The sequence below is a fragment of the Aspergillus tanneri genome, assembly GCF_003426965.1.
Source record: "Aspergillus tanneri strain NIH1004 chromosome Unknown AapTan_2_pilon_pilon_pilon, whole genome shotgun sequence".
NCBI lineage: Eukaryota > Fungi > Ascomycota > Eurotiomycetes > Eurotiales > Aspergillaceae > Aspergillus > Aspergillus tanneri.
In genome coordinates this window covers 3,232,648-3,245,307 of record NW_022984629.1, presented here as the reverse complement: position 1 = coordinate 3,245,307, position 12,660 = coordinate 3,232,648, and the positions used below count along the sequence as shown (strand labels likewise).

General features: G+C 51.0%; 6 protein-coding genes across 6 annotated transcripts; 1 reads left to right on the top strand and 5 right to left on the bottom strand.

The window, feature by feature from the left end:
- Positions 1-86: 86 nt before the first annotated feature.
- Positions 87-1,953, bottom strand: ATNIH1004_001037 (SDR family NAD(P)-dependent oxidoreductase; the record flags this gene model as incomplete). Its single annotated transcript, XM_033565737.1, has 3 exons — positions 87-436; positions 1,051-1,836; positions 1,902-1,953. 3 exons carry the CDS (start codon positions 1,951-1,953, stop codon positions 87-89), a joined length of 1,188 nt encoding a protein of 395 aa, XP_033431494.1.
- A 138-nt stretch (positions 1,954-2,091) lies between these two features.
- On the bottom strand, positions 2,092-3,044 carry ATNIH1004_001036 (TIM-barrel enzyme family protein; the record flags this gene model as incomplete). The annotated part of the gene is made up of 3 exons (XM_033565736.1): positions 2,092-2,700; positions 2,754-2,899; positions 2,957-3,044. The coding sequence occupies 3 exons, from the start codon at positions 3,042-3,044 to the stop codon at positions 2,092-2,094; spliced, it is 843 nt and encodes a 280-aa protein (XP_033431493.1).
- Positions 3,045-3,182: 138 nt separating this feature from the next.
- On the top strand, positions 3,183-4,463 carry ATNIH1004_001035 (Tm-1-like ATP-binding domain-containing protein; the record flags this gene model as incomplete). The annotated part of the gene is made up of 1 exon (XM_033565735.1): positions 3,183-4,463. The coding sequence occupies one exon, from the start codon at positions 3,183-3,185 to the stop codon at positions 4,461-4,463; it is 1,281 nt and encodes a 426-aa protein (XP_033431492.1).
- Positions 4,464-4,845: 382 nt separating this feature from the next.
- On the bottom strand, positions 4,846-6,418 carry SAH1 (adenosylhomocysteinase; the record flags this gene model as incomplete). The annotated part of the gene is made up of 5 exons (XM_033565734.1): positions 4,846-5,294; positions 5,352-5,953; positions 6,005-6,131; positions 6,184-6,316; positions 6,380-6,418. The coding sequence occupies 5 exons, from the start codon at positions 6,416-6,418 to the stop codon at positions 4,846-4,848; spliced, it is 1,350 nt and encodes a 449-aa protein (XP_033431491.1).
- A 2,339-nt stretch (positions 6,419-8,757) lies between these two features.
- On the bottom strand, positions 8,758-11,389 carry ATNIH1004_001033 (uncharacterized protein; the record flags this gene model as incomplete). Its single annotated transcript, XM_033565733.1, has 6 exons — positions 8,758-9,043; positions 9,111-9,504; positions 9,559-9,823; positions 10,313-10,405; positions 10,458-10,672; positions 10,759-11,389. The coding sequence occupies 6 exons, from the start codon at positions 11,387-11,389 to the stop codon at positions 8,758-8,760; spliced, it is 1,884 nt and encodes a 627-aa protein (XP_033431490.1).
- A 410-nt stretch (positions 11,390-11,799) lies between these two features.
- Positions 11,800-12,634, bottom strand: ATNIH1004_001032 (uncharacterized protein; the record flags this gene model as incomplete). Its single annotated transcript, XM_033565732.1, has 2 exons — positions 11,800-11,975; positions 12,058-12,634. 2 exons carry the CDS (start codon positions 12,632-12,634, stop codon positions 11,800-11,802), a joined length of 753 nt encoding a protein of 250 aa, XP_033431489.1.
- Between the last annotated feature and the right edge of the window lie 26 nt (positions 12,635-12,660).

Genomic DNA, 12,660 nt, shown 5'->3' with positions numbered 1-12,660 from the left:
ACAGTCTTTGAGTTCAAAATCGACGTATAGTAAATAGAACCTATGGAAAAAAAACTCCTATAGAAGAATAACGCCCTATAATATAATCAATCTGCTGACGCCCTTTCCTCTAACAATTCAACCGCATTCTTCAACTCCCTCACCCGCTGCGCCACTCTCCTTCTCACCTCTACCCTGACCTCGGGACGCACCGTCCACGGGTCGAAACTCGTCTCGACGAGGCGACTTTCTTCGTGCATTTCGGTGTTATCGTTGCCGATGTCCTCCCGGATCTCATCCTCCTGTTTCTGACTCTGTTCTAGCGTCTCGGCCGGGTCCTGTGTGTAGAGTTGAAAAACAATCAAGAGTTGATTCAGGGCTTCGCGCGCACTTTCCCGGTCTGATGCCGCGTAGATCGTTGCGCTATCTGTGCTCTCCGTTGCGATTTCAAATTCGTCTTTGGCGGTTTCGTATCTACTTCTTTTAGTTCTCTCTCTTTCTCTTTGTTTTTTTTTTCCCCGGTAGGGCAGGCTAGTGATTCGATAAGGAATTGGGAACAAGGAGAACAAACAATTCCTCAAGTTCATCCACGATGAGATCACTTTCACTTTTTCCAAAGGTGTTTGTTGAGTAAGACGGCCGGTTGACACGGAAATGACACTGTAAGGGGACGCGTGCAACTGGAAGTGGCCGGAATGATGATAGGGTTCGGGAGAGTAAGAGATGATGGGGGAATCGGATGGGGGCGCGAAGACGAAGACGGAGGAGACGAGGGAGGAAACGGGTCATTTCTATTTTACTCGTTTTATATTTGTCCGATAAAGCAGTTAATAATTACTAAAGTGATATGATAGATAGATAATTGGAGAATCGTGGAGGAATGGAAGAGGAAGAGGAAGAGGAGAGACGATGACGTATTCTCACGTGGTCCCATCATGAAAAAAGATACCAAACAAAAAACCCATCTACAGACAAATGATCAAATCAATCATCATCATAATTATCATATCTATGATTAACATCCCATTCTCATCCCTCCATTCGCACAAACCACACTACCCGTACACCAACCCCCATCCGCTGTACACAACATTCCGACGACACCAGCGATCTCCGCCGTGAAGGCGGGTCTCCGGCCGCCCATTTTGTCCTTAAACAAGCGGATCTGCTCCGGCGAGAGAGCCTGGAGCTGGGGATCATCATCTATCAATTGACTCAGGGGCGTATTATCCTGGAACCCCTGGATCTGGTTCCAGAACCCCTCACCGGTCTGGAAGTACATGTCACCGATGACGGGGCCGGGATTGATTGCGTTAACGGTCGCCCGGGAGGCGAGTTCACGGGCCCAGGTACGAGTCATGGCCTCGAGAGCGGCCTTGGTACCGCCATAGACGGTCTGGCCTTCGAAGCCCATGCTGGAGCTGACGCTGGAGATGTTAACGATGCGTCCAGACCGGGTCGGATTGGAGGGGAGGAAGGGCGCGCAGGCTTGGGTGAGGAGTAGAGGAGCAAGCACATTGATATTGTAGTGCCAGGTGAAGGTGGCTGGGTCGATGGGTCCTGATACTGGGTCGTTGAGAAGTCGATCCTGCGAGACCCCTGCGTTGTTGATCAGGATGTCGATCTGGAAGGCGCCCGTCGCGCTGGTGAAATGCTCTTTGGCTGCTAAGAGGATGGTGGTCGTGGCGCTTTCGGGGTGGTTCAGGTTTGCTTGCACGCTCTCGCACCGGATTGAGTGTGCGCTCGCCAGGGCGATGCAGAGTTCTTCGGTGCGGGCGCGCGACGATTCCGAAGTAAAGTTCAACAGTAGAGAACAGCCTTTTTCGGCCAGATTGCGTGCGATGGCTTCACCAATGCCTGGGATGGGAATGAGCTTGGGGGACTAGGGGAACGGGGGAGAATTGACAAGGAGTGAGCTTTACCGCGAGAACCACCGGTGATGATGCCGAATTTGCCTTCGAGGGGACGCGACATGATGCGATCGGATCTGTCTACGATACGGAGTACTGGAAAGAGAGAAGACAACAACTAGATTTGAATTGTTGACGTTTTATAGATCACCCCGCCGGATAATTGCCCAATTGGGACAGACCTAGCCCTAGGAATTTTACTTTACAGACCGTCAATCTGGATCTGCTTGAATCGTCTCGCATTCTCCTGCAGAGCCATCTCCACCGGCAATCGTTCCATGCTGCTCGCTCCGAAGAACCCATGTACCCCCTTGGTCCTCTTCAGCACGTATTCCGCATCCTCGGGTCCCGCCAGCGGACCGCCGTGGCAGAGCACGATCACCTCCGGTCGGATCTGCACCACGGCGTCACGAATCTCCTGGATGACAGACACGCAGTCATCCAGCGACATGGCGGTTTGGGCACCGATCGTGCCTGACGTGGTCAGTCCCACATGCACGACAATGACGTCGGCGCCAGCGCGAGCCATACGCTGTCCTTCGTCGACGGTGAACACGTATGGTGTGGTGACCAGGTCCATTTCATGGGCCAGACGGATCATCTCGACCTCGCGATCGTAGCCCATGCCCGTCTCTTCGAGGTTTTGGCGGAACTTGCCGTCGATGAGTCCGACGGTGGGGAAATTCTGCACGCCCACGAACCCGATGCGACGCAGTTCTCGTAAAAATTCGGGCATGCTACGGAAAGGGTCGGTACCGCACACGCCGGCCAGCACGGGGGTGTTTTCGACGATAGGTAGGACTTCGTTGGCCTGATCGGATGCTTAGAGAGGATCTGTTTGATGGAAGGGAAAGTTCAATATACCATTTCCACCACCACCTGATTGGCGTCCGAGTACGGCATCATACCGGCCAGCGATCCTCGCCCAGCCATACGGAATCGACCTGAGTTGTAGAGGAGGATGAGATCGGCGCCGCCTTTTTCGATGAACTTGGCTGAGAGGCCAATCCCTAGTTAGATGTCAGTATCCAGTAGATTTACGTGTCGGTCGGAGGGCAGAGAAATACCCGCGCCAGCTCCCACGACGATGGAGCCATCCGCAATGGTTTCGCGCAGGCGATCGAGGACTTCCTGACGAGTGGTTGGACGAGGCATTCCGGGGAGTTGAGGAAAAGAAGATTGAAGTTCACGAGCAACCGAAAGCCCCGCTCAACGTAATCACCCGTCCACTCTCTCCCATAATCTATACGCATAGTCCCTACCATACTCATACAATCTCCAGACAGATTTATAATGCCCACCATCCTCCTTGTCGGTACTCTCGACTCCAAAGGGTCCGAACTGTGCTTCATCCAGCGCCAGATTCAACAACTCGGTGTCTGCTCCGTGCTTCTGCTCGACGTCGGTCGGGGTGCCAACACAACACCCACTAGCAATACCGATGACGAGAGCAATAATAACACCAACATCATCACCATCCAGCCTCCTCTCTACCACCCCCCCCTCTCCCGCCTATCACGGGCCGACTACATCGGCGCCGTATCTGAATATGCCACCGTACAAGTCACCGAACTCTACCACGCGCACCGCATCCACGGCATCGTAGGCATCGGCGGATCGTGCGGCACGAACATCGCCACGACGGTGATGCGACGGGCCCTACCGGTGGGATTCCCCAAACTGATGGTCTCGACCATGGCCAGTGGTAATGTACGAGCGTATATCGAGGAGACAGATATTACAATGATGTACACCGTGGTCGACATCGCCGGCACGAACTCCATTCTCAACCGGATCCTGAGCAACGCGGCGGCTGCGATTAACGGGATGACGGTGTCGTTCTACTCCTCCACACAGACACAAAAGGAGAAATCCACACTCACAGGTCCCAACCTGAAGCGCATCCGCATCGGCATCACCATGTTCGGAGTGACCACCCCCGCGGTGGATCGTATACGAGAGTACTTCGAAACGCACCACGTTAACTACGAAGTCTACGTATTCCACGCCACAGGCGCAGGGGGGAAAGCGATGGAACGACTCATCCGGGAGAGACAGCTGGACGCAGTGCTAGATCTAACCACCACAGAGGTGGTGGATGAACTACTAGGAGGGGTGCTCAGTGCTGGGACATGTCGACTGGATGCCGCGGCGCAGACGGGGATCCCGCAGCTGGTGAGCGTGGGAGCCTGCGACATGATTAATTTCGGACCTCGGGACGAACTACCCTCAGAGTTGGCCCGTCGATGCATCTACGAGCATAATCCCACGGTCACGCTGGTGCGCACCACGGCGGAGGAGTCCCGTCGTGTGGCGCGCTGGATGGCTGGTAAGTTGCGCAGTGCGGTGCGGCCGGATCGCGTGCGCCTGCTCTTGCCTGTCGGCGGTGTCAGTCTGCTGGATACCCCGGGTCAACCCTTTCATGATCCCGAGGCGGACGAGGCTCTGTTCACAACGCTCGAGGCCGAGCTGCACGGCACGGGCATCGCTGTCGCTCGCCATCCGAGCAGCATCAATGAGGACTTTGCTGTGGCTGCAGCGCAGGAGCTGGTCCGCCTCATTGCAATGGACTGAGTCTACAGAGTACTATATCTACAGGCAATCGATCAATGCACTGTTGTATGACAGTCAATCCATGCGGACTTCCGGTACACGACCGGTCTAATCCATTATCGTTAATATTATGAAACATCTTCCCACGGCACGCACTGTTGAATGCAAAATACTCCAGCCAGGCCCGCCCGTTTGAGAAATACTAGCCATTATAAACTGAAACCTCATATATGCCACACTTTTGCGATTGCCGTTGAAGGACAAATACTTTTGAGCTCCCAAGTTGAAACAGAGCCCTTTATGTTCATCGTAACATCGTCACATGTTGAAGAAAACAAGTCTAGGTATCATGGTATACCGAACATTCAATAATAAAAAGGAAAAGGAAGAAGGGAATATGCATCTAGTAGCGGTAGTGCTCCGCCTTAAAAGGTCCGTTGGCGTCCAGACCCAGGTACTCGGCCTGCACGGAGGTGAGCTTGGACAGCTTGGCATTGACGTGCTCCAGGTGCAGCAGAGCAACCTGCTCGTCCAGGACCTTGGGCAGCACGTAGACACCAATGGGCTTCTTGCCGGTCGAGCCGAACTCGACGTACTTCTGGCCGAAAGAGGCGTCCTCAGCCGTGAACAGAGCGATCTGAGCCAGGACCTGGTTGGAGAAAGAGCAGGACATGACGAAGGAAGAGTGACCGGTGGCACAGCCCAGGTTGACCAGACGACCCTCAGCCAGCAGGATGATGTGGCGGCCGCTGGGCATCAGGTAGCGGTCGACCTGGGGCTTGATGTTCTGCACCGACTTGGCGTTAGCCTTGAGCCAGGCCACGTCAATCTCGATGTCGAAGTGACCAATGTCTAGTCTTCATGAGCAAATTTCAAAAATATTGTCAGTGTGCAATGTCGGATACTTACTGCAGACGATGGCATCGTTGCGCATGACCTCGAAGTGCTTGCCGACGAGGATGTCACGGCATCCAGTGGTGGTGACGAAGATCTGACCCAGGGGAGCGGCCTCCTCCATGGTGGTGACCTCGTAGCCCTGGACGGCAGCCTGGAGGGCGTTGATGGGGTCAATTTCAGTGACCAGGACGCGGGCACCCATGCTGTGCAGGGCCGAGGCACAGCCCTTGCCGACATCACCGAAACCGGCGACGACGGCGACCTTACCGGCGATCATGACGTCGGTAGCACGCTTAATACCGTCGATAAGCGACTCACGGCAGCCGTACAGGTTGTCGAACTTGGACTTGGTGACGGAGTCGTTGACGTTGATGGCGGGGACGAGCAGCTTGCCGTCCTTGAGCATGCGGTAAAGGTGGTGGACACCGGTAGTGGTCTCCTCAGACACACCGTAACAGTCCTTGAGCTGCTCGGGGTACTTGTTGTGAACAAGGGAGGTCAGGTCTCCACCGTCGTCGAGGATGAGGTTGAGCTTCTTGCCATCCTTGAAGGCCTGGAGCTGCTGCTCCAAGCACCAGTTGTACTCCTCCTCGGTCTCACCCTTCCAGGCGAAGCTAGAGCACGTTAGAGTGGCCATTGACAGAACGGAACGGCACAAAACTTACACAGGGACACCAGCAGCTGCAATGGCGGCGGCGGCGTGGTCCTGGGTGGAGAAGATGTTACAGCTGGTCCAGGTGACCTCGGCACCGAGAGCAGTGAGGGTCTCAATGAGGACGGCGGTCTGGATGGCTAGAGGCCTGGGTTAGATGGATTAATTCCGTATCGAAACGGGAAAACATACTCATGTGAAGACAACCGGCAATACGAGCACCCTTCAAGGGCTGATCTGCGCCATAACGACGACGAATGGCCATCAAACCGGGCATCTCAATCTCGGCCAGCTCGATCTCACGGCGACCGAAGGCAGCCAACGACTGAGATGGTTAGCAATGGGATGACGATAGGATGATTTGGAGGGGGTCTAGAGAGCCACGTACAATGTCGGCAACCTTGAACTTCTGAGCGGGGGCAGCCATAGTGATGGGTACGATGGAATGTAGAGTGGACTGGAGGACATTAGCAATGAATAGCTTGATGAAGGGAAGAAATGGATATAATGGGGTGTGATTGAAGTACGTACTGACGTGGACGAAGAGAAGGGGATGAGTGAGGAAGAAGGGAAGAGAAGAATTAGAGGAAAAGCGAGAGTGAGAAAGTGAGAAAGTGAGAAAGAGGGGGGAAGGCGGGGCTCGGATTTTCTGTGCCGCCGCGCCGGACAACATCCCAATCGGGAAATCCATGCAAGGGCCGACAATAACAGTGTGACTCTTGGAGATTTTGTCTTCTTCTATCGATACACTGGGTTCAACCGATGGAATTAATTCGATCAATAGGCTAATTCAAGGTGTATGGTAGGACTCAATCCACCACTGAGCCAATCCAAGACTGTATCCAACAGACAAGTCCAGAGAACCATGAATGAATGCAGTCAACCAACTGGATGACACCACCTGTCGATCCTTAACAGTACCTATGGAGTTTGGAATGCTGGGTACAAATACCGCGATCCTCGTCATCGGGAGTTCGAACCACTTTCTACCTCTTACAGGCATTAAGCATCAAAATCACCATCAACTGAATGCAATTCATCCACAGTATGAATCTCTTCGCGCTTCTCAGCACCTGCTTCATCGTTCCCCTCGCAAAAGGTCTCCCTCTGCAGGAGATTGTCTTAGAGAACGACTCATCATGTGAGACCGATGGGGGAGGAGAACTGGGCAACCTCATTTGCAACAACACGGTAGATATCCCCCTCTTGGACTCCGACCCGTGAATTGATATCAGACTCTGTAGTGTGTGGAACAAGGCCAGGGTTGGAAAGCAGGGTATTGTGATCTCCAGCAGTATGTGACTCGATTGCGGAGAGGATGGATATCTTGGATCTGGATCTGGATCTTGGTCGCTGACGGTGCTACTAGGATCTGCCACTGTACGTTTTGACCGGAGGATTAGTTAGTATACTGGGATCGTATGGTGGAATATGGGATCCGTCGATCTCATATAAAGAGGAGTTTATCTGTCTCATGGAATGTTATTATATGATACCAGTCAAACCAATCACTGCATTAGCAAGACCCTTCATCTGGCGTCAAAAAAGGATAAGGTGACGATCTGCCAGAGCACAAGAGAGTACAATGCAAACAAAATATCCTACTAGCCATCCAGTCTGCTACCGAATAATGACCGTCTTTAACCCCCTTGGTTCCTCCCACCGGTCAAGAGAACGTAATACAGGGTGGATACGATCCACAACTAGTGATATGACGAAATGGATCTCTCTCAGCTCAGCTGCCATCTTGATATCATGGACCAAACAATCCAAATCAACCACTACAATGCTTTATCAAAGGGTGATTAGACAAGGTATGGATATGCCCAGTCTTGAGTCTTGGACAGAGAATATGCTATCAAGTCTCGCTGAAAGCCGGGCCACTGCGGTTCTATCCACCGATCCGGCGAAGACAAGAGAAATTCTTCAAGCAAGATGCTGGTCCATATACTCCCTACCCCAATCTCTACCAAGCACACATGTGAAAAGGAGAAGTTTTGGTTATATCTTCATCCTAATTTGGCCGATTTAATTCCTTCTTGTCAAACTCTTCTAGCCCTCCTAGCTTTTAGCTGTACAAAGAAGATGGTAGGGAAACGTAACACATGGATATAGAGGATCATGGATATTTTGTCATTGAATAACAGAGAATATTTTGAACTTATTCAGTGTTGGAAATCAGGATGCCAAAGGCACCTTCGGATATCCTAGTCCCGCAGCGATCTGATATATCACATTCCGGGGCTAAGGAACACGTAGCCATAATAAAGCGTTTGTCTACGCTCACTCTCGAAGATAGAATAAGATACTCACCATACGATACTAGATCGCACGATAGTTTCAATATACTATGTAGTTACCGCTATCATAGCACCTCACAACATACCTTCTTCCCCTAGTTCCCTAGTGACTTCAACATTCAGTATAATATAGAAATGTCAGCCAGATTGTATCTTTCTACTCTTGATGTGAATTGCAATGGGCTTCCGAATAAGAATCTCTCTGGGCACTTGTAGTCCGGGCACATCAGTATGATTTTTTAATCAGGCTCTGTTCACATTCACTCAACCTAGTACTAGACCGAGAAATATCATTATCGAAAAAATAATGTTTCTTATTGCATGAGGCCCGATAACGCTATAAATTTATACCTCTAATATCATATTAAACAAAAACAAAATACTGTCCTTTTAGATATACTCTTATGGAACATTCACTATGGATATACAATGAGAGTTCTCTGGAAGACAATACTTGCCCTCCGGCTCATTTCTCTTTGATTGTTTGAGGTTTTTTTAACTGACGAAGCTTTAAAGCCCCGAGGGATGCCTCATCCCCAATCCGCTCCTGTAACCAGCTCGGTAGTCCACGTACCATAGATGCTATCCTCATGATCCTGGGAAGGACAATCTGACCGCTGTTCTGAGACACGATCTGCTTGATCACAGCGCCCGACACATCCTCCGGGCGTAGGACTGATAGGCCAAAATGTTTCCCAGTTTCGTCGATATCGTCAGTCATGGGCGTCCGCACCCAGAAGGGATGGACTACGCTGGTCCAAAGTTAGCCATATACCTAGTATCAATATAATATTGCATGGATTCCAGGATGCAAATAACCTCGTTTGGATCCTTCTGGATCCATAGCAGTGTCGTATTTCCTGAGTCAGAGCTTCATGAAATGCGAGAGCCGCGGACTTCGAGCAGCTATAGTCGGCTAGTTCGGCCAAGCCCACAAAGCTGGCCATACTAGAGACAGTAATAACGTGCCCATGGTCCTTCTTGATCATATCTGGGAGAAATTCCTTCACCGTCCAGAAATGGGACAAGATATTGACCTCCATTGTGAGACGAATTTGTTCCTCGGGTTTATCCAGAATCGTCTCATCGAATGCGACACCCGCATTATTGATCAGGATCGTGGGATGGCCTTGATCGTTTCTGATCCGAGATGCAATTTCTTTCACCAATGTCCGGTCTGTGATGTCGGTCTTGTAAAAGAAGACTCCGGCGGCTTTTTTCTCAGTCTGAAGTGATCAAAGAATTCTCAGACGGAGAGATAACCTACGCAATTGAAAACTTGGTTCCTTGATATCTAGAATAATCGTCTTGACGTTCAACCGTGCCAGGTCCTGCATCATCTGCTTCCCAATCCCACTGCATCCACCGGTCAAGAGCACCAATTCTTTGTGGGAATCCCAAGGACGAGACGGCAGCCTGTTGTTTTGCTTCAATTGGTTGAGACGGGAATTGATTACTTTGGCTAGCAGGACCACGAGCAGCGCAATAACCCCATGCTGGACCGATTGCAGTTGTAGAACATCTTGCAGCGGCTGCGGTAATTGAGTGAATAACCACGAAGTCATGATAACTCCGGCAGAATCAAATCAACCATGTATCTATTTTTGAATGAATATCCGAATGAAAGAAGGTATAGATATTATGGCTATGCCATCAGTCTATGTTCAGTTTATTATACAGTCCCAATCTTCATCCCTTGGGAACGCAAGGAATGATGTGTCGAGGATTCCTGATGGACTAGATGGTTTTTCCGAGCTGCAACGCCCCTAATTCAGTATTATGTGCATTTGTACATATTTTCTGTTTATTACTATGGCAGAATAAGGAGTAGATTATCCTTGTGGTGCTGAGTACGTAGTAGTGCCAACTACCTAATCAAACTTTGTGCATGGATCGCATACGATACTAGGAATAATATAGGAATATCCTAAACGCCATCGTTAAACCGGAAATGGTTCATCCACCTCTGAATTCGATCAGCATGAATGCTAAAGCAATATACCCTGCAAGAATTAACCCACCTTATCATACGGCTTGGACGAGTCGCAGAACCGCAGATCCGTTGCCAGTCGGATGACATTATCCTCGTCGTTATTGATAGTCGACGCATGGATCTAAATCCCTGGTTAGTCGAGTCCAGAAAGCAAGCACAAATCGGAGCCTTACAATGTGAGGTTTATGCAAGACAACGTCACCTGCCTCATACGCAGAGACAAGCCACCGTCGGTTGTTGTCTTTAGCAAACTGAGCGGGATGCTCCGAGAGCAGTCCTGTCGCCATCATGTTGGAATTGAAGGCTGATCGGGCCTCTTCCTCGGACAGGCCCGCTTGTTTGGCCTTATTGGTGAATTGCAATTCGATCTCCTGGCCCACCGAGTCCCCTACAACAAGTCGTCCCTCAGTACTGCAAGCTCTAATGTAACCTCATGCCACGGATGTTAGATGAATGGAAGGCAACATAACATACCATTCTCCAGATAAATCAACCCTCCTCCATTTATCTTGATATCCCCCATGGGAACCCACGCCGTGACACTGGTCGGCTCGCCATGTCTCAGGAAGATCTGATCATAGTGCACGCCGATCGGCTTGCTCTTGGGGATATTATTCCGCAGCAGGGTCCGACGAAACGCCAAGGTGTCCTGGCCCCATCCGGTAAATTTAGCCACATAATCGTACAGGACGGGATGGTTGCACAGCTTCTCCGTGTACCAGTCCATGTAATGGGCCTCGATGGCCCGGTTCACGAAGTGCTCGGCTTTCTCCCCTCCCGGACGACCGTTGGCGCCTTCATTCCCAGCGCCAATGCCAGGGTATTCGTCGATAGACTTAGTGGGATTGAAGATCCCCTCCACCGGATCGGTACCTTCTTTCAACACCCCCGTGGGAGCCAAGTACTCGAAATACCGTCGTCGGGCCTCCAGTACATCTTCGCGCGGGAGAACCTGTTTCAGGAATACATACCCGTCCTCGTCGTATCGTCTGCGAAGCTCCTGGATGGGGAGATTGGGATCCGAAGGACGTAGGAGACCCGCGTTCTCAGAGGTCAAAGGTCCGTCGTTAACGGAGAGGGTGGTATCAGTCAGCACGCCAACCATGGTGGTAATGTCAAAGTTGAATGTATGAATAGTAGATAGTGAGAGGATCGCTTTGAACGAGTCTCCGCTTAAATATTTCAGATCTCCATGAGCCCCGCGGAGACATATTCATGAGGCATTAATGATATCAACCGAAGCAGGCAATATTTCGCGCTGTCCACATGCGGGGAAAAATACTCGTTTGGATGGTGGTAGAGGCAAAAGGTGGGGGAGTCCAATCAGATGGGGTCAGGTAGCGGGAAAAGTAAGTTGTTTGGTGGGTTCTATTCTTGACTTCGAAGATGTGGATCTGATTAGGCTCGGTATAGCAACCTCCGTACTACTGCGGAGTAAATACTCATGCATCTAATATGATTAACCGCTATATGATTTGATATCGAACAAATTCTATGTGAAACTCGACTACATCCTCATTCATCCTCCTCCCTCCACTGATCAATCCCCCACGTCTCCACCCCATCTCCGACCACCAATTTCAACGTGGTGAAGCTGATTTGCTCGTACAGATCGCGTGCAGCTCCACGTGCTCGTTTATGCCACGGTCCCGTGCCTCCAAGTCGGGCATCTCCCCGGCTGCGCCATAGACCTGTCCATCCAACATCAGCCGAGTCCGTCTCATCTCATCTCCATACGTTCTTAGTTCAGAAGAAAGGGAAGGACAAACTCACAGGTCGCCAGGTTCTCTCGATTTGCATTCTTCGTTCCAAACCAATACTTCAACAGCCCTCCGCTAGCCGTCGCTTCTTGATGCGAGAAGGCATCCAAGTCGTGCAAACGACTCATATCGACATCCTCCCGTAGACGGGACCGAAACACAACCACATAGAAATGCTGCGCCGTCCACTGGTACCCTTCGGCATGGGATAGATCTCGCAGGAAGTCAAAGACATCTTGCCAATTGAGCGATTCTGTGTAGGGAGCCGTTGCATAGTCGTCGCGCACCGGTTTGAGGATGGTAAGAGCCTTGGCAAATAACTGGCTCGGTTGTTCCAGCGTCTTCAGGTCTAAAAGGTGGAGTGGATCGTTATATGGAGAGGCGATGAGGTGGTCACTCGACGGTGCGGCGATGTGGTCATGACTGGGCTGCAATTGCAATGATGCGGCCGCGTGGAATTTAAGTTCATCCGGATCGGACGTTATGAGGCTATGATGGAAAAGCGAGGGGCTCTGTGTCGGAGAAGGCGATGAAGAAGACCCTTCTGTGTCCTCTGTTGGGAACACTGGTTTGCCTATTTCGGGTGCCATTCTATAGCTCAAGTCGACACTGAGTC